Genomic DNA, 18,900 nt, shown 5'->3' on the forward strand with positions numbered 1-18,900 from the left:
AGGCATTTTCCAAGACAACAGCTGCATACCAGGTAGCAGGGGATGTGCTGATTTTCTCAAGCAATGACACATCTGGTACAGCAGCTGCAATTTGGAGTCACCATCTGGTTAAGCTTATGATAATCCACTGTCATTCTCCAAGATCCATCTTCTTCTGCACAGGCCAAATAGTGTTGAATGGGGATGTGGTGGGAATCACCACCCTGTCACAGTTTCCTTAGGTAATGCAGGGTTTCCTCAGCGGAGGAAAGGCTGACGTCACTGTGAGCAGGAACGCCACTGTCACTGGGGTTGGGGAAGTCACTTCCACTGGGATGGGGGGACCGCTGGCAAAAAAGACTCATCAGATTTTAGGGGCTCAATGTCTCCAGCTTTATCTAGGCCTTCCCAAACATCCCCATTTCAATTGACAGGATTCCACTATTTCCTATTTAATGCCCCCGCTTTAAGAGCGGATGCTGTGGGGCTGGAAATTCAACATGCGCTGAAATTCATCAAGTCCCAGGATTTGATTCTCAGCAATTTCAGTGACCTTAGGAGCAATAACCAATGCTATTTTACTCCTTAGTTTTCAAAAAATGTTCAAAAATATAATATACAGAACCCTTGAGGTCGCTTCCTTTTTTTTTTTTTTTTCCTGAGATAGAGTCTTGCGCTGTCGCCCAGGCTGAAGTGCAGTGGCACAGTCTTGGCTCACTGCAAGCTCCGCCTCCTGCGTTCACGCCATTCTCCTGCCTCAGCCTCCCGGGTAGCTAGGACTACAGGCACACGCTGCCATGCCCAGATAATTTTTTGTATTTTAGTAGAGACGGGGTTTCACCGTGTTGCCCAGGCTGGTCTTGAACTCCTGAACTCAGGCAATCCGCCTGCCTCGGCCTCCCAAAGTGCTAGGATTACAGGCATGAGCCACCTTGCCCGGTCCCCTTGCTTCTTATAAGGAGTTGATTAGGGAGTATCCAAACATGAACTATTAGGGCTCTCTGTACTACTGGATACAGAGTCATCAGCCCCTTTAAATCCAATTAGAGTACACAGCAAATTTCAGAAGCCCCAGAAACAATTCAAAAAACTCATTCTTAGAATTTTCTTATTCTAGTACAATTCTTGGTACCAAAATCTGCATTCATTAGGGTTCTCCAAGGAAATAGAACCAATACAATATGTGTGTGTGTATATACAGATAGATAGATAGATAGATAGATAGATAGATAGACAGATAGATAGATAGACAGATAGATACAAAGAGACTTATGAGGGACTGGCTCACATGAACACCGCGACTGGAAGGTCCCACAATCTACCATCTGCAAACTGGAGGCCCAGGAGAGCTGGTGGTGTAGTTCTAGTCCAAGCCAAAAGGCCTTACAACCAGGGGAGCCAATGGTGTTAAGTCCCAGCCCAAGTTCAAAGGCCAGAGAAGATGAATGTCCCAGCTCAAGCAGAGAGCAAATTCACTATTCCTCTGCCTTTTTGTTCTATTAAATATGTGGACACTCAACAAATTGGATGATGCCCATCTACATTGGTGAAGGCAGTCTTTACAGTTCATTGATTCAAATGCTAATCTCTTCCAGAAACACCCTCATAGACACACCCAGAAACAAGGTTTTAACCCGAGGGACTGGGCATCCCTCATCCCAGTCAAGTTGACATATTACCATCACATACCTTTATCATTTGACATGAGATTTGTCAAAATCGTTATATCCGTAAAATGCAAAAGAGCAATCTTCCTAATTTCCCTTCGAAGTTCTTATTCGATCTGTTGGTTAAGAGTGTGTTGTTTAATTTGTGAATTTCTAGTTTTCTTTGTTATAGATTTCTAGCTCCATTCCATTGTAATCAGAGAAGATACTCTATATGATTTCAGTATTTTTAAACTTGTTTTGTAACCTATCCTCTGTCCTGGACAGTGTTCCATGTGCACTTGAGGAGACTGTGTATTCTGCTATTGTTGGGGGAAGTGTACTATTTAATTTATAATGTTAATTAAGTCCTCTATTTCCTTATTCATGTTCTAAATGTTCTAATAATAATAAATTTTATTATTAAAATGGGGTACTGAAGTTTCTATTATTGTGGAACCATTTCTCCATTCAAATCTGTCAGTGTTTGCTTCATATATTTTGGTGGGGCTCTGTTGCTTGCTGAGTATGAATATGTTTATAATTGTTACATCTTCTTGATGAATTGACCCTTTTATCAACAGATAATTCCCTTCTTTGTCTCTTGTAACAGTTTTAAATGTAAAGTCTATTTTGCGTGATAACTTTTTCCATCCTTTCACTTGCAACCTATTTGTATCTTTGGATTAAAGTGAATTGCTTGTAGATAGCATACAGTTGAATTTTTTTTTTTTTTTTTGAGACAGAGTCTCGCTGTCACCCAGGCTGGAGTGCAGTGGCGTGATCTTGGCTCACTGCAAGCTCTGCTTCCCAGGTTCACGCCATTCTCCTGCCTCAGCCTCCCAAGTAGCTGGGACTACAGGCACCCGCCACCACGCCTGGCTAATTTTTTTGTATTTTTAGTAGAGACGGGGTTTCACCATGTTAGCCAGGATGGTCTTGATCTCCTGACCTCCTGATCCGCCCACCTCGGCCTTCCAAAGTGCTGGGACTACAGGCGTGAGCCACCGTGCTCGGCCTGAACTATCTTTTATATCTAATTTCCTTCATTACTGCCTTCTTTTGTCCTGAGCTGATGTTTTTTTGTAGGGTTCTGTTTAATTTCCTTATCATTTCTTTTGTGTATATATTTTAGATATTTTCTTAATGGTTACCATGATGATTACAATTAACATCCTAAATTTGTAACAATATTATTTTAAGTGATACTAACTTCAATAACATACAAAAACTCTGCTCCTATACAGTTCTTTCCTGACCTTATTGTTGTCACAAATTACATTTCTATGCAGTGTACCCAACAGCATAAATTTGTAATTATTTTTTATGCATTTTGCATTTGCCTATTATATCATGTAGAATAAAAAGTGGAGTTGCAAAACAGAAATACATTAATACTGGCTTTTACCTTTTTAACTTTACTGGAGATCTTTATTTCTTCACTCAGCTTGAAGTTACTGGCTAGTTTCCTCTCATTTCAAACTGGGAGACTCCCTGTAGCTCTTCCCCTGTAGCTTTTTTTTTTTTTTTTGAGACAGTCTTGTTTTGTCACCCAGGCTGGAGTGCAGTGGGGTGATCTCAGCTCACTACAACCTCTACCTCCTGGTCAAGTGATTCTCCTGCCTCAACCACCCCAGTTGCTGGGATTACAAGCACCCACCACCACACCTGACTAATTTTTTTAGTATTTTTGGTACAGACGGAGTTTCACCATGTTGGCCACGCTGGTCTCAAACTCCTGGCTTCAAGTGATCCATATCCCTTGGCCTCCCAAACTGTTGGAATTACAGGTGGGAGCCACTGCGCCTGGACATGTAGCACTTCTTGATGGGAAAGGCCTATGGGTAATATTCTTCCTCCACTTTTGTTTATCTACTTATGTCTTAATTTCTCCTTCATATTTGAAGGATAATTTTGTCAAATATTCTTAGTTTTTTCTTTTAGTACACTAAGTAAATGTTATCCCATTTTTTTTTCTGGCCTCTATGATTTTTGTAAGAAATCAGCTTTTAATCTTACTGAGGATCCCTTCTACATGATGAGTAACTTCTCTCTTGATGCTTTCAAGATGCTCCATCTTTGTCTTTTGATAGTTTCATTATGTGTCTCATTGTAGATCTCTTTTGTGTTTATTCTACTTCGAATGCAGTGAGCTTCTTGGATTTGTAGATTCATGCCTTTAATCAAATTTTGGAACTTTTTGATGAACTATTTCTTCAAATATTCTTTCTGCCTCTTTCTGGGACTCCCATAATGCATGTTGGTCCACTCAATGGTAGGCTCCCTTAGGCTTTGTTCACTTTTCTTCATTTTCCTTTCTGCTCCTCAGATTGAATAATTTCAGTTGTCCTGTCTTCAAGTTCACTGATTCTTACTTCTACCTGCTCAAATCTTCTGAATTCCTTTAGTAAATTTTTTCATTTTAGTCACTGTACTTTTCAACTCCAGAATTTCTATCTGGTTCCCTTTCATCATTTCTCTTCTTGGATATTCTTTTGTTCATACATCATTTTTCTGGTTTCCTTTAGTTCTCTGAGCATATTTGAGACAGTTGATTTAAAGTCCTTGTCTAGTAAGTCTGAGGTATCATCTTTCTGAGGGATGGCTTTAGTCTTTTTCTTTTATTTCCTGTGAGTAGATCATACTTTCCTGTTTCTTTGCAGTTTGTTGCTGTTATTGAAAATGGACATTTGAATATTATAATGTGGAAACTCTGTAAATCAGTTTTTCTTTTCCCTAGGGTTTGCTGTTGATTGTTGAAGGCTAAGATTGTATTACTGATTTTTCGAACCTTTTTTTGTTTTTGTTTTTGCAAAAACTGTACTCCTTATTGTATTAGTTACTGAAGTCTCTGTTCCTTTAGTTTGTGTTCGGCTACTGCTTTGACAAAGATTTTCTTAAATACTAGGATTACATACACACACACACATACAAAGCTCTGGGCTCAGGGATTCCAACTCTGCCTCAGGCTTCTCTTCTCACACTAAACCTAGAGATCAGCCAAAGGTGAGAGTTTAGGATCTTCTCAGGTCTTTTCTGGGCATGCGTCCTGCCCTGAGCACGTATATGGCTTTCTATATTCCCTAATTTACACTTTTGAAAGACCTCATTTCTCAAATAAACTCTCCTCTGTTCTTCCTCCCGGGCTTTAGATTGTGTATTATATGCCTCAACTGTATATCATCTTTTGCTCCAAGCAGTTGTGGTTTTTTTTGTTCTCCCTATAATGTTTCCAAGCAATGCTCACCACTTTTCCATCCTAGGTGAATTCTGAGTTAGATAAAACACAGATGGGCACTATGTGTCAGCCCTTCAGGTAGCCACAGAGAGGTTAGAATAGAAAAACCACAATAATTTGCAAATAAGGTCTGCTCTGCTCCCTTTAGAACCAGAGACTAGGCACATTGGCAATGCAGGTTGCTTTCTTCAAGATTGCCATTGACCTGGAAACGGGATGGGCAAGGACAAGTTAAAAACACCACACAGCTTTCCTACCATTTTTAATTTGCCTTCTTCTTGATTTGTTGTTTGCCTGATTGATGTAAACCTGTGTTTTCCAGAGTTCTGACAAAGTTCATTCTGACAGTTCCTATTTGTTTTTTGCTGATTCTGTGGAGAAATGGGTATCTGGAGCTGAAACTCTGCCATTTTTCTCATGCCAGCCCCAAAATTTATATCAAACGCAAAAGACCCAGAATAGCAAAGTCAATCTTGAAAAGAACAAAGCTGGAGGGCTTGTACTCCTCAATTTCAAAACACGCTATAAAGCCACAGTATCAAAACAGTGTGGTGCTGGTATAAGAACAGAGGGGCAAAGGCATTTCAATGGGAAAAGAATAGTATTTTCAACTAATGGTGTCAGGACAAGTAAACATCTATAAACAAGGAGATAAACGAAGACTTTTACCTTGCATCACATGAAAATTAACTCAACATGGATCAAAGACGATTTTGTGAAATGGTCTTTCACATGTGAAAGTTTAAACTATACATTTTTTTAGAATACAACATCAAATAAAACTTTTAATGACCTTGGATTAGGCAGATTCCTTAAATGTGACACCAAAAACCACCTAGGTAAGGAAAAACTGATAAATTGGATTTGACTGAAATTTAAAACTTCTGCACTTCAAAAAACATCACCAAGACAACGAAATGGCAAGCCACAGACTAGAAAAAAAATTTGCAAATTAGATCTAATACAGAATCTGAATCTAGAATGTATAATGACTTCTTATATAATTAAAAAACAACCAATTTAAAAATGGGCAAAATATTTGAATAAACATCACCAAGGATATATAAATAGACATTAAAAAATGCTAAAACATCATTAGTCATATTAGGGACACACAAATTAAAACAAGAAACCAACAGTTCATACCCACTAGAATGGTTATAATCAAAAGATACATAATAACAAGTATTGATGAGGATGTAAAGAAATGGAAATCCTTATACATTGTTGGTGGGAATGTAAAGTGATGCAGTCACTTTGGAAATTTCTTTTAAACGTTAAACATAAATGTATGATCTGACCCAGAGATTCCATTCCTAGATATCTACCCAAGAGAAACAAAAACCTATGTCCACACAAAGACTTAAATGCAAATGCTCACAGCAGTACTATCATAATATAAAAAAAACCCTGAAAATAACTCAAGTGTCTATGAACAGATGAAGAAAATGTGGTATATCCATATAATAGAATATTATTCAACATTAAAAAAGGAATGAAGCACATGGTATTGTTTCAAAAAATATTAAAAAATCCAGCTAGATGCAAAAAGATTAAATATTGTGATTTCATTTATGTGAAATGTCCAAGAAAGGCAACTCTATTGAGACAAAAAGTAGATTTGTGAGGTTGGGTGTGGGAATGGGGGTGACTACAAATGGGCAGGATGAATCTTTACAGTGTGATGGAAATGTTCTAAAATTGCACAGTAATGACAGTTGCATAATTCTGTAAATTCACTATATCATTGAACTGTATACTTAAAACAGGCAAATGTTATAATATATAAATTATACTTCAATAAAGATGTTTAAATAAAAATCATATGCATGTATCACTTTGATAAAAAATAAAATGACAAAGCCAGAAAAAACGCTTAAAAAAGGTGAAAGAAGACTGATGGATGCTGTGTATAAAAGTCACCCAGATCTTTTCTTCTCAGGTAGATTCTAGAAAGATGGATGCTGTTCTACAAAAACATCTAGGCTAATGGTTGTTGGTGTTTCCAAGCAAAATTACTTTTCAACCTTAAGAGAAAAAAGCAGTGGGCAGCAAGTTAAAAAGCCAATAATATCTTCTTTCCCTAAATTCCGGAAGCATTTTCCAAACAGGCAATCTTTTAGCTTGTACAGTATGACTCTGGTATCTAATGATAGCATATTCTTTCATTTGTAATATCAGTATTTCTGTCAGTGTGGGTGTTCATATGGTTTCTAAAGACCAAGCCTATAACATGATGTCAAATGTCAACATCTCAATTATCCTTCCCCAAAAGTATACTGACCATGATTTACACTGTGGATTCCTAAAACTATTAAACACTGAATGTACTCAGTTCTCAGGTACATTTCAAATAGCAATTTATTCTCAATAACTGCTATAACTCATTTCTTTTTTTTTTTTTGAGATGGAGTCTCGCTCTGTCCCCCAGGCTGGAGTGTAGTGGCGCGATCTCGGCTCACTGCAAGCTCTGCCTCCTGGGTTCATGCCATTCTCCTGCCTTAGCCTCCCAAGTAGCTGGGACTACAGGCGCCCGCCACCACGCCCGGCTAATTTTTTGTATTTTTAGTAGAGACAAGGTTTCACCATGTTAGCCAGGATGGTCTTGATCTCCTGATCTCGTGATCCGCCTGCTTCGGCCTCCCAAAGTGCTGGGGATTACAGGCGTGAGCCACCATGCGCAGCCTATAACTCATTTCTTAAAAATAATTTAAAAACTATATGCTCTTAAAAATATAAACGGTACAAAAATGTATAAGGAAAACTTCAAAGTTCTCTCCTAGTGACCAATGTTAACCATTTTATATACACCCTTGCATATTTTGTCCTTGGTTTAGACCAACAAATATAGTTTTATATTTTATTCCCTCCTCTCTTCTATTTCATAGAATACCATCTTATGCTATTAACGGACCTTCACATTGTTTTCAATTACTTATGAAATAGGGCTGCCTTTTTCTTTTTTTAAATGTGTTTTTTTTTTTTTTCCGAGATAGTCTCACTCTGTCACCCAAGCTGGGGTACAGTGGCATGATCTCAGCTCACTGCAACCTCCGCCCCCGGGTTCAAGTGATTCTCTTGCCTCACCCTCCCAAGTAGCTGGGATTACAGGTGCCTGCCACCACACCTAGCTAATTTTTGTATTTTTAGTAGAGATAGTGTTTCGCCATGTTGGCCAGGCTGGTATCGAACTCCTGACCTCGTCTCGGCCTCCCAAAGCACTGGGATTATGGGCGTGAGTAACTGAGCCCGGCCTTCTTTTTTCTTTTTGTAGTGTGATTGCTGGTGGGTCAAAGGATTTGCAAATACAAATTTTAACAGATATTGCCAAATTGCTTCCCCTACAAATGGAACTAATTCACACTGTAACCAGCAGTTTATGAAATTATCTATTTCTCCACATTCTTAGTAGCACTGATCTTTTCATATTTACCAATTCGAGATGAGAAGTGGTTTCTCAATGTTAAGTTATATTTTTTAATCTATAGGGAAAGGTGGAGGTGGATACTTTCCATGTTTTGGGCCATTGATACTTCTTTTTCTGTGGACTGCTTGATATATATTAAATTTTTTGTCCATTTTTCTATTACTTGTCACTTTATTCGCTCTTTGGACATTAGGGATATGCATTGAAATATTTTTTCCCCAAGTTTGTTTTCTAAGGCTTTTAAAAAAACCTTTGTTCATAATACTATATATATATACACACACACACGCACATATATATATATATATACACACACACACACACACACACAGTTCAATCTGAACATTTTTTCCTTAGGTTCCTGAGTTTGCTGTTTTTATGAAGGTGGCTTTCCCTAAGATTAGATAAGCCTGTGTTAAGTTCCCAAATACGCTTGCATCTATTTCTGGAACGTCTATTCCATTTCTCTTGTGTATTTGTTCTTTCTCATAGCAATGCTATATATTTTTTATATATTTTTATTACAGTAGCTTTGTAATGTTCTAACATCTGGCAGGAAAAAAGACTCCTCTCTCAACATGTTACTTTCAAAAATGCCTCAGATATTCTTGCATCCCTATTCAACTATATTCATTAATTAGTATATTAAAAATACGTATTAAATAGGCCCTCTTCCCATTTCAGTGTCTTGTTCTGCCATACAGTTTCCATCTACTGAGTTTTGAAATTTAGAGTATATAGTTTCAGCAATTTTCCTGTGCTCGCATTAGGGCCTTCTTAAGCATAATGCAGTAGTCTCCCCGTATCTGTGGTTTCATTTTCATTGGTTTTAGTTACTGTAGGCCAAACCTGCCCCCAAAATATTACATTGAAAATTCCAGAAATAATTTATGAGTTTCAAATTGCAAGCAGCGCTCAGTACGATAATGAGACATCAGGCCATCCTTCTCTGTCCTACCCAGAATGTCAATCATCCCTTTGTCCTGTGTCTCCAAACTGTCTGCAGTACCTGCCTGTTAGTCACTTAGTAGCTGTCTCGGTTATCAGATCGAGTGGTTAATCAGATCGACTACCTGGTATCTCAGTGCCTGTGTTCAAGGAACCCTTATTTTACTTAATAGTGGCCCCAAAGCACAAGAGTAGTGATGCTGGCAATTCAGGTATGCCAAAGGGAAGCTGAAAAGTACTCATTTCAAGTGAAAAAGTGAAAGTTCTGTTGAAGGAAATAAAAACAAATCATATGCTGATGTTGCTAAGATTTACAGTAAGAACAAATCTGTGAAATTTTGAAGGAGGAAGAAGAAATTCATGCTAGTTTTGCTGTCACACCTCAAACTGCAAAAGCTGTGGCCACGGTGCATGATAAGTGCTAAGATGGAAAAGGCATTCCATTTATGGGTGGAAGATATGAACAGAAAACATCTTGTGATTAACGGCAATGGGTCACTCCAAAAAGCACTGAGCCCATGCAAAGACTTCAGCAAGGAATCCCTTGAAATGAGTGACACCAAGCCATTACGGACTCAGGAACACAGAAGGTCAACAGTAGCCCATTGCTGTATCACAATGCCCACATCACTTCACTGCATCTGATCACGGAGGCATTGTAGCATCTCCCATGATCATAAGAAGGGTAAATACAGTACAATAGAAGATATTTTGAGAGAGAGAGCACATTCACATAATTTTTATTATAGTACATTGTTATAATTGTTCTATTTTATTATTAGTTATTAATCTTATGCTATGCCTCATTTATAAATTACACTTTATCACAGTTATGTAATTGGAAAAAATAGTACATATATGATTTGGTACTACTACCCACAGTTTTAGGAATCCACTGCGGGTCTTTGAACGTATCTCTCATGGATAAGGGGGGAACTACTGTATGTCTTGTATTATATTATAGTCTTCTTCTTTCATGTCAAACATGGTTTTGGCCAGATGTGGTGGCTCATGCCTATAATCTCACACTTTCGGAGGCCGAGGCGGGCAGATTACTTGAGGTGAGGAGTTCGAGACCAGCTCAGCCAACATGGTGAAACCCCGTCTCTACTAAAAATCAAAAATTAGCCACGCGTGGTGGCATGTGCCTGCTATCCCAACTACTCAGGAGTCTGAGGCAGAAGAATCGATTGAACCCGGGAGGTGGAGGTTGCAGTGAGCTGAGATCGCGCCACTGCACTGCAGCCTGGGTGACAGAGCGAGACTCTGCCTCAGAACACACACACACACACACACACACACACACACACACACACACACAGACACACACAGACACACACACACACACACACACACACCCCCCCATGATTTTACTCCTTGAATTTACTGCCAAGCTAATCAATCTCATCAGCCCCTCACTCATTTTGTTTAGTTGCTCCAACTTTCCAAATTCTTCCCAGCCTCTGGGCCTTTGTACAGTACATGTCCCGCTGTCTGCTCTGTACTCATCTGCTTGGTCTGTTAAGACATTATTTCCATTAATGGCTTCTCCAACCCCTGCTAAATTAAGACTAGATTCTCATCCATCAGACCTTGTACTTTTCCACTGCAGCATGTAGCTACTGTTCATAAATCTCTATTTGGTTGCCATGCTGTCCCCCACTATAGTAAGTTTCAGGAAGACTGTGCTCCTGTCACCACTGCATACCCAATACCTAGGTAGAGTCTAACACCTATACTTGAAAAGGAGAATGGGTTCTTTGGATCTGTTTCTGAACCATTACTAAAAATACATTTTAATAGTGCAATACTTGTAACCAAGATAAGAATGCAGACTTTAAAAGCCCATTCATTTTCTATTAAACAGAAATTATATATTCATTATAAATTACTTTTACATATAAGTCATTATTGATCAATAATTGGCTTGTAGGATAATCTGTACTGTTCTTTATACTTACTGAGTCTAATGATACTGCTCCTATTTTAGAACTTTTCTTGAACTAAGTATTACACTACAGAGATAAAGCTCGTCCCTATATACTAGTATTACTAACCTCTCTTAGTAGAACAAAAACACAATACGCAAAGCATACTAGAAATATTTGGTTCTTTTAATCAGCTATTGATGGTATAATAAAATAAATTTAAGTGGCACCTAATTTAACATGTAAAATAGTTCATTAAAAGATAATCTACAAAACAGTGTTATGCCTAATTGTCAAAATAACACCTTTTTTTTTTTTCCAAGAAAGGAGAAATAAAGGCATAATCAAAATTATGGCTAACAGCTTGGGTTCATTTTGACACTTACAGATGATTTTGTAGGCATATCGGCAGGCACAATGTTGAAAACCAATCCACTAGATTTAAAACTAATGGTAAGATAAAAAAGAAAAGATATACATTTCAGAGGTAATGTTTGAAATTAAAGAAAAATATCCACCATATATTACAACAGATCTTTTAATGACTATTTTTAACATAAACATTGTTGTTTTGGGAAACATCTTTTCTCTTTGAACATTTCACTCAATGTTCAATGTATTAAATCACTGACAGAGAGAAATCAGTTCTGTGCTCTGTACAAATTAAAGGACCCATGAATATATAACCCCTCCCAACCCGCCAAAGCTCAGGTTTGCAATGGTCTCAGCAGAAAATAAACAGCCCAAAATTTAAACAGAATTCATAGCATTACAAAAGTTTACAGAACCCCTATGTTTCCATCATTTGTTTCTAACAACAAAGATTACAATAACAGAATTGAATGATCAGAATGTAAAAATATTTGTGCAAAACTGCATTAATTGTTCTTACCATCTAATGGGGTAAAACTTAAGAACACGCAATGACAATAATGAAGAAAAACTACATTAAAAGTAATTCTACTTTAGATATCAAACACCACGGATGATACTATTACTAAACATTGAAAAAAAAAAAACGTGGCACCATGAGAGCAGCAGGAGCAACAAATGATTTGGCAATTCCAGCTAAGGAAAGCTGACACTGGAATATGCCAAAGTTAATCTCCACAATAGGCATCCATCTGAAAAGACTGGAAACAACTGTAGGGCTTCAAACTTACTTCAATGTCTTTATTCTTGAATTTGCAGGTCATAAATGAAATATTTAAGAAAGTCTTTTCCTCTCCCTCTCAAGGAGTGTTTCTTGTGCTACTGGCAATCATTAAAAGAGCTGAATCATCGACTCTCTGGATTTACCAACACCAATCCATTTCACTAGGAGAAAACAAAGAGAAAAGGAACTGCATCAATTCATTTCTAATGTTCACTCTTTGGGATTAAAAAACAGGTGTCCCCCACTTTTCTCAGTATAACCATAACTTTTCCCTAAGTGCCCTTTTGATGTTCTCTATTCTGTTAGCAGACTGTGCCTATTTCTAAACAGGATGTACAAACAAGACCCGGCACAGGATAGTATGCCTTACTGTTCCCTTTTTAACTGTGCAATATTTTCAATTTCCTCATTTCTAATGACTTAGGATAGTAAAACATTGACCAAAACCAGCAGAGACCTACAGAAAGTCTGATTGAGTTCCTGATAACTGGCCAAGATAAGCATCTTAAACATCTAGATGAGAATATGATTTTAATTTGCACATCCTCAGAAACTGCCCACTACGTGAGTCTATGGAAATCGAATCATCTGCACCACATGGTTTTAGATTATTTGCAGAATTACCAGCTTCCTTAAGGTACTGTTAGGATCAACCTTTGTGGTATTTTACAGATTTCTGTTACATTCATTGCTGTTTATATTTCAAGAAAATGCTGACTAAGAGCAGTAAGCAAATATGCTTACTAAATTTGACATCAAGCTAGGAGGGAGGAATCATGCTGGAAACTAACCACAAATACAAATGAACCACAAGGCAAAATCAGAGTAAGTGCATAATAGATTTTATATGGAGGACACATCCCACACACTTCACTTTTTCTTATCCTTCAAATACCCATCAATGCCAACAAAAGGATATAAGGAAAAAGCCATCTGTTAAAAGAATGACTTCACATAACTAGATACAGCCATAACGCTGTTATGCCTAACTCCCTCGCCATCTTACATGTGTTCTTTAATAAACAGTCTTAACTATTTTTAAGAATTCTTTTCTTACATTTTTTCTAGTGAGATTTCCCATTTTCTATACCTATTACTTCCCAATGTATTTTCAGGAAACTCTAAATCTCAAGGGTAGTTTAACCCAAACCATAACCGTTTTTAATCCCCCAAAAACACAAACCATTTTTGGTGGTGGTAGAGATACACGAGGATTTGTTATTAAGAGGAAGAAAGGAATGAGACAATGTCACAGGATTTAAAAAAAAAGACTAAGGATTAAAGACAGGGTCAGAAAGGGTGAGAAGTAATCTATTATTTCTATAAAGATGAACACTATATTTACTTTAAGGAATAAAATTATGACTTTAGATCTTCCTGGGCATTTATGCAAAACATGTGCACTCTGTAAAGTAACAACGATCTTTCCTTTATTCTATTTCAAAGGCAGACAGGTAGTTAAAAGAAAAGACAGTCGGCCGGGCATGATGGCTCATGCCTGTAATCCCAGCACTTTGGGAGGCTGAGGTGGGCAGATCAACGAGGTCAGGAGAGACCAGCCTGGCCAATATGGTGAAACCCTGTCTCTTACTAAAAATACAAAAATTAGCTGGGCATGGTGGCGCATGCCTATAATCCCAGCTGCTTGGGAGGCTGAGGTAAGAGAATAGCTTGAACCCGGGAGGCGGAGGTTGCAGTGAGCCGAGATCCCGCCACTGCACTCCTGCCTGGGACAGAGCAAGACTCCGTCTCAAAAACAAAAAACAAAAAACAAAAGTAGAGACAGTCATTCACAAAGTGTTTTTTATGTTTACCTGGAATTTGAAGCTCATCTTCAATAAATCGAACATAGTTTTGTGCATTAACAGGTAGTTCTTTAAATGCCCTTGCATTTGATATGTCTGTGTTCCATCCTGGGAGAGTCTTATATTGAACTTCAACTTTATTTAAGACTTCTTGGTTTGCTAAAAGTTAAAGAGGACATTTGTTCATGGTACACACTGCTTACCGTCAAACAACTTTTTGATATATTGCAGGTTCAGAATCTCTTTTCAAAATCTTTGGAGCCAGATACGTTCTGGGATTTAGAATTCTTCAGGTAGTATAAAGGTAAAACAGTGCAAATACCATCTGGGGTAGTATTCTATAATCAAACATATTTCTGCAGCAACACATATGATTATTCGCTATAAGAGGATAAAGATTATGTAATACTAACATTAGTTCAAGTCTGGTTTTGCTGCCAAATGAATCTGGGTGCTAAACTTAAAACTTTCCAATTTTAAAGCTTATTGAATTTCCATTCTATTGATAGGGATTGTAGATCTGCATAATGACAGCAACCTCACAGAAAGAAGGCCTGCATACCTGCTGTCTTCTGAGAAATCTATGGTTCTGCTTGAAATTTTCTTCATCATTCCACCTATTTTCTCTGTATCCCCTAATGGAAACTGAAAATGTACTAAAGAAGAGTTTCTTTGACTTGAGTCAATAGAGTGGATGCTCTGGTACTCTGCCCAGATTTCTCTGAAGACTCAGAGCTGTGGGAGCTTTGCCTGCTGACCACTCACAGTTCAGAGCCTCTGCAGGACTAGCCCTCCACCAAAGGGAGTTGCTGCCCCACAGCAGCCCATATCCATTGACTTGTCAATGTGGGAACAGAAACAACCTGGGCACTTAACCTTAATTTGGGACAACTGTCAAGGGCTATGTTAGCTCCAGAGCTCCCTAGGGGATCAGCGAAGGCTTGTTTACAACTATATTGCAGTGCAATTTCTCCCTCTGCATAATCCTGCTTCTCCCACTCCCTCACAGATGTTGTTGCTCAGTGCACTTATGAGCAAACACGCCTATGTGCAAATCTCTACATTGGAGTCTGTTTCCTAGGGAACTCAATCTAAGATAGCTGGCACCAGGAACGGTCAGAGGAAGATAGCTCTAAAACGAGAACTACAAGGCAGGATCATTGGCTAGCTGGCTGGCTGGCAATGAGGACTATCACTGGGGTAAATAGAGTATGGATAGCCTCTATCTGAGGCATTGAGATTTGAGCACAGTGGAACAAGAGAACTGGATGGCTCTTGATGAATGCTATTCACGAACTGGAGAAAGATAATGCAACCTCTCTGGCAGAACTTAGACGAAATTCCATCTCCTATAGCAGAGAGCAAAACAAGACGAGGATTAAGATAAGAATTCAATCATATAGACTGCAAAGCTCCAGAAAAACCTGAATTCTGCAATCTAGCAAGTTTGCTATGGCAAAGTCAGAGCTTTGTTTGGGAAAAAGTGGGGCCCTGAGACTCTGAATGGGACATCTGAATTGACGTACCTGAAAATCCTGAATCCCTAGATTTTCCAAACTCTCTGGGTCTGCAAAATGTCCCACTACTTCCTATTAAAGGTTGTGGCATCCTGTTGCTTGAAGATGATGAAGAGGCCTCTGTCTTGCAAGGCAGCATGTACCTATCTCACATCTACCTTCACCTTCCCCCTTCTGGTAAGCAAATAACTAGGCTCAGGTCCCAATGTAACCTGGCTAAGGAAGTACTGGGCCTACTAAGGAAGGAAAGATACTATATTCTAAAAGATCTGCAGGAACAAGCCAACATTTGCCAGTAGGCACTAAGAGAGTGTATATGGAACTGGATCCTGAGGGATGCTGGGTCAAGGGGGGCAGCAGGTGGTAGAACAAAGTTGAGTAAGAGTATATTGGTAAGAGAATATCCTCTCATGATGCATGACACAGAGATGATGAAAACATCCTGCTAGGAATGCTCTTGGAAGCTTAGAAAAAGTAATGAACCATACTAAGTAGGTATGCCGGAAGTGCTGTGGTAGGTGGTAGGAGGAATTAAGAGAATCAGTGGGGCTTCCATTTCTAGTCATCATAGAATACACAGTTCCCAACCAGTTCTCAAAATGACAACTCCTTCTAGGCAGTGGACAACAGGCAGGCACCAAGCCATGGCTCCTGGGAGAGAAAACTCACAAGCAAGCCCAGAAGCCACCCAACTTTCTGCCTAGGAACAATTTCCTGACCACAGTTCAGAACACTGGTGTAAACAGAGGATGGCAGCTCCACTGACCTGGGGAGGTAGACAGCTGACTTCAGGAAAGCTGAAGCAGCCAGAATCAGCAGGGCCAGGCATCAGAGAGGAGCTGCAGAGAGAAGGGCCCCCGAGAGGTCCATGTGAGAGTCCCATGGCCACAGGAGGACGCCACAGGCAAGAGCAGGACCAGCAGAGGCTTCCCAGACCTCAGCTGCTACACAATGGGGGGACTTCGACCAGACTCTAGAAGCCAGGCAGTGCTTCTGAAAATGGAGGGACAAGGAGCACTGGTGCCCCAGCACTGCTGGATTGAAGAGACCTCATTATTATACCTTAACTCTCCTGGTATCCAGCAGAGCCACCAGAAAGGCTGCTCTTTAAGAATAAAAGCCACGCCCTTGAGTGAAACCTATGACAAACCCCCCATAATGAAGCCAAAACCCAAGATCTATAGAAGAGACAAAATTTGGAGACTGACTTATACCAGCTTAAAGTTTGAAAAACATCTTGGGTTTTCCATGTAACTACACAACAAAGCATAAAACCAAACTATATAAGTTCAAGATGATCAGTGAATAATTCAATTGTCCCCTAAAACAAGAATCAACACTATTCAGAGGAAGATAACAGAATCTGAGTCTCTTTAATATATCATCCACAATGTCTAATAGTCAACCAATAGTCATTAGGCATAGAAACAGTGATCCACAACCAAGGAAAAGAATAGTCAAGAGAAACTCGACTTGAGATGGTCTAAATGTTAGACTAACAGAAAAAAGGTGGCTAATATAAATTAAGAAAATTTCATTGTTACTGAGTGAACAGATAGGGAATCTCAGTAGAGAAATAGAAAGTAGAGAAGAGAACTAAATGGAAATTCTAGAAATAAAAATTCACCAGTGGGTTTAAAAGCATATTGGAGATGCTGATCAGAATCATTTACCTCTTCTAGTGACTCCATTCCCTGCCTGCTGGCTTTGGCACATGAAATCCAACATGATAGGGGGAGCCTTAGCTTTAAGCTTAATAGGACTCTTGCTTCTGCTTTCCCGCTGTGATAGCCAGGGTAGGGGCTAATTTACACCACTCACCTTCCTCTTGTAAGCTTCCCTAGGAAAGACAACAACCAGAATCCTACAGGAGCTATTCCCAGAGGCTTGTCAACTTACTTTACCCTCTTTAAGCACTCTCTGCTACTGGTGGGGAGCACTGCATGTTGCTGATTCATAGCTCCGTCCCTCTCCAGGAACTGCTCTTGGCCAAAGGGAGCTACCTCACTTGAGGAACAGCTCTTATTTAGTGGCTAGTTGTGCAGAGGCACAAAGTTCTGGCTACTTGCCTCAATTTAGTACAACTCTAACGGGCCACCCTAGCTCTGTGGCTCCCAATGGGATGGGCTGCACTGCATTTCAACTAGTCCCTCTGCTTCTTTCACAAACGCTACTGCTGAAAGCATTCTCTACTGCACTTCTTGGATACAAATCTCATCTCAAGAGTGGTTCAATGGGATCTTGACCAAGAACAGCTTTAAAATTAAACACATGAAATTGACCAGTTTTATCTGTTTTGTTAGTTTTTAATATTTTAATTAAAAGAATTTGCTGTAATGTTCTCTATGGTAGACCTTGCCACATGTCATTATACTTGGTTAGACTATTCTCTTTGGTGTTTGAAGTTATAACTCTTTTTTTTTTTTTTTGAGACGGAGTCTGGCTCTGTCGCCCGGGCTGGAGTGCAGTGGCCGGATCTCAGCTCACTGCAAGCTCCGCCTCCCGGGTTTACGCCATTCTCCTGCCTCAGCCTCCCAAGTAGCTGGGACTACAGGCGCCCGCCACCTCGCCCGGCTAGTTTTTTGTATTTTTTAGTAGAGACGGGGTTTCACCGTGCTAGCCAGGATGGTCTCGATCTCCTGACCTCGTGATCCGCCCGTCTCGGCCTCCCAAAGTGCTGGGATTACAGGCTTGAGCCACCGCGCCCGGCTGAAGTTATAACTCTTGAAATAGCTTTGTAAATAGAATTAAGAACCAGGATATAACATATATTGGAACAGCCAGTTTTCCAAGTGAATATTATCCTACAATTGGCAGTAGATACTTTTTTATAAGATATCTAGACTCCCTCTATACTTACATACATGTAGGAAAAGGAAAGATAATATGCATTTAATTTCTAAGAACTCAGAGCTATCCTTAATTCCTAAGAAACAGTGGTCATAAGGTAGTCACAAAACTTACCGGCTCATCAAGTTTTATTAAGCTAGTCAATATTCCTTCATTTGGCATATTCCTAACCCTTATCAAATGACTACTATAGAATAAAGGGCAGAGAAAGTCATTCATGGGGCCTGAAGGATAGGGAGGGCTAATGTATTGAGAATCAGCTTAACAAGGCAAGGGCTCTTCTTACCCCTCTTCTTACCCACTCCAAAGAGTGGTATACTTTCCCAAGGAAGGGAGAAACACCTCCACGGAAACTACTTTCAAAGGAGGGCAAATGAGACTCAAGAGCAGTATGGCTGGGCTCAGA

The 18,900-nt window shown here is 39.3% G+C and overlaps 1 protein-coding gene across 2 annotated transcripts in view; it reads right to left on the bottom strand.

Moving 5' to 3' along the window:
- Positions 1-11,331: 11,331 nt before the first annotated feature.
- Positions 11,332-18,900, bottom strand: part of ADSS2 (adenylosuccinate synthase 2) — a 43,766-nt gene continuing 36,197 nt past the window's right edge. Inside the window, exons 12-14 of one of the 2 annotated variants that reach the window (XR_641342.4) lie at positions 14,137-14,286; positions 12,330-12,483; positions 11,332-11,613 (exon numbers count right to left, since the gene is read on the bottom strand). Coding sequence is in view for 1 of the 2 variants with exons in the window: in XM_003893680.5 (XP_003893729.1) it covers positions 12,431-12,483; positions 14,137-14,286 (203 nt within the window). In the remaining variant the exon portion in view is untranslated. Of the gene's footprint in view, positions 12,484-14,136; positions 14,287-18,900 lie in introns of both variants that reach the window. The other variant, XM_003893680.5, reaches the window with a different exon arrangement.

Source organism: Papio anubis, chromosome 1 (assembly GCF_008728515.1).
Source record: "Papio anubis isolate 15944 chromosome 1, Panubis1.0, whole genome shotgun sequence".
Taxonomy (NCBI): Eukaryota; Metazoa; Chordata; class Mammalia; order Primates; family Cercopithecidae; genus Papio; species Papio anubis.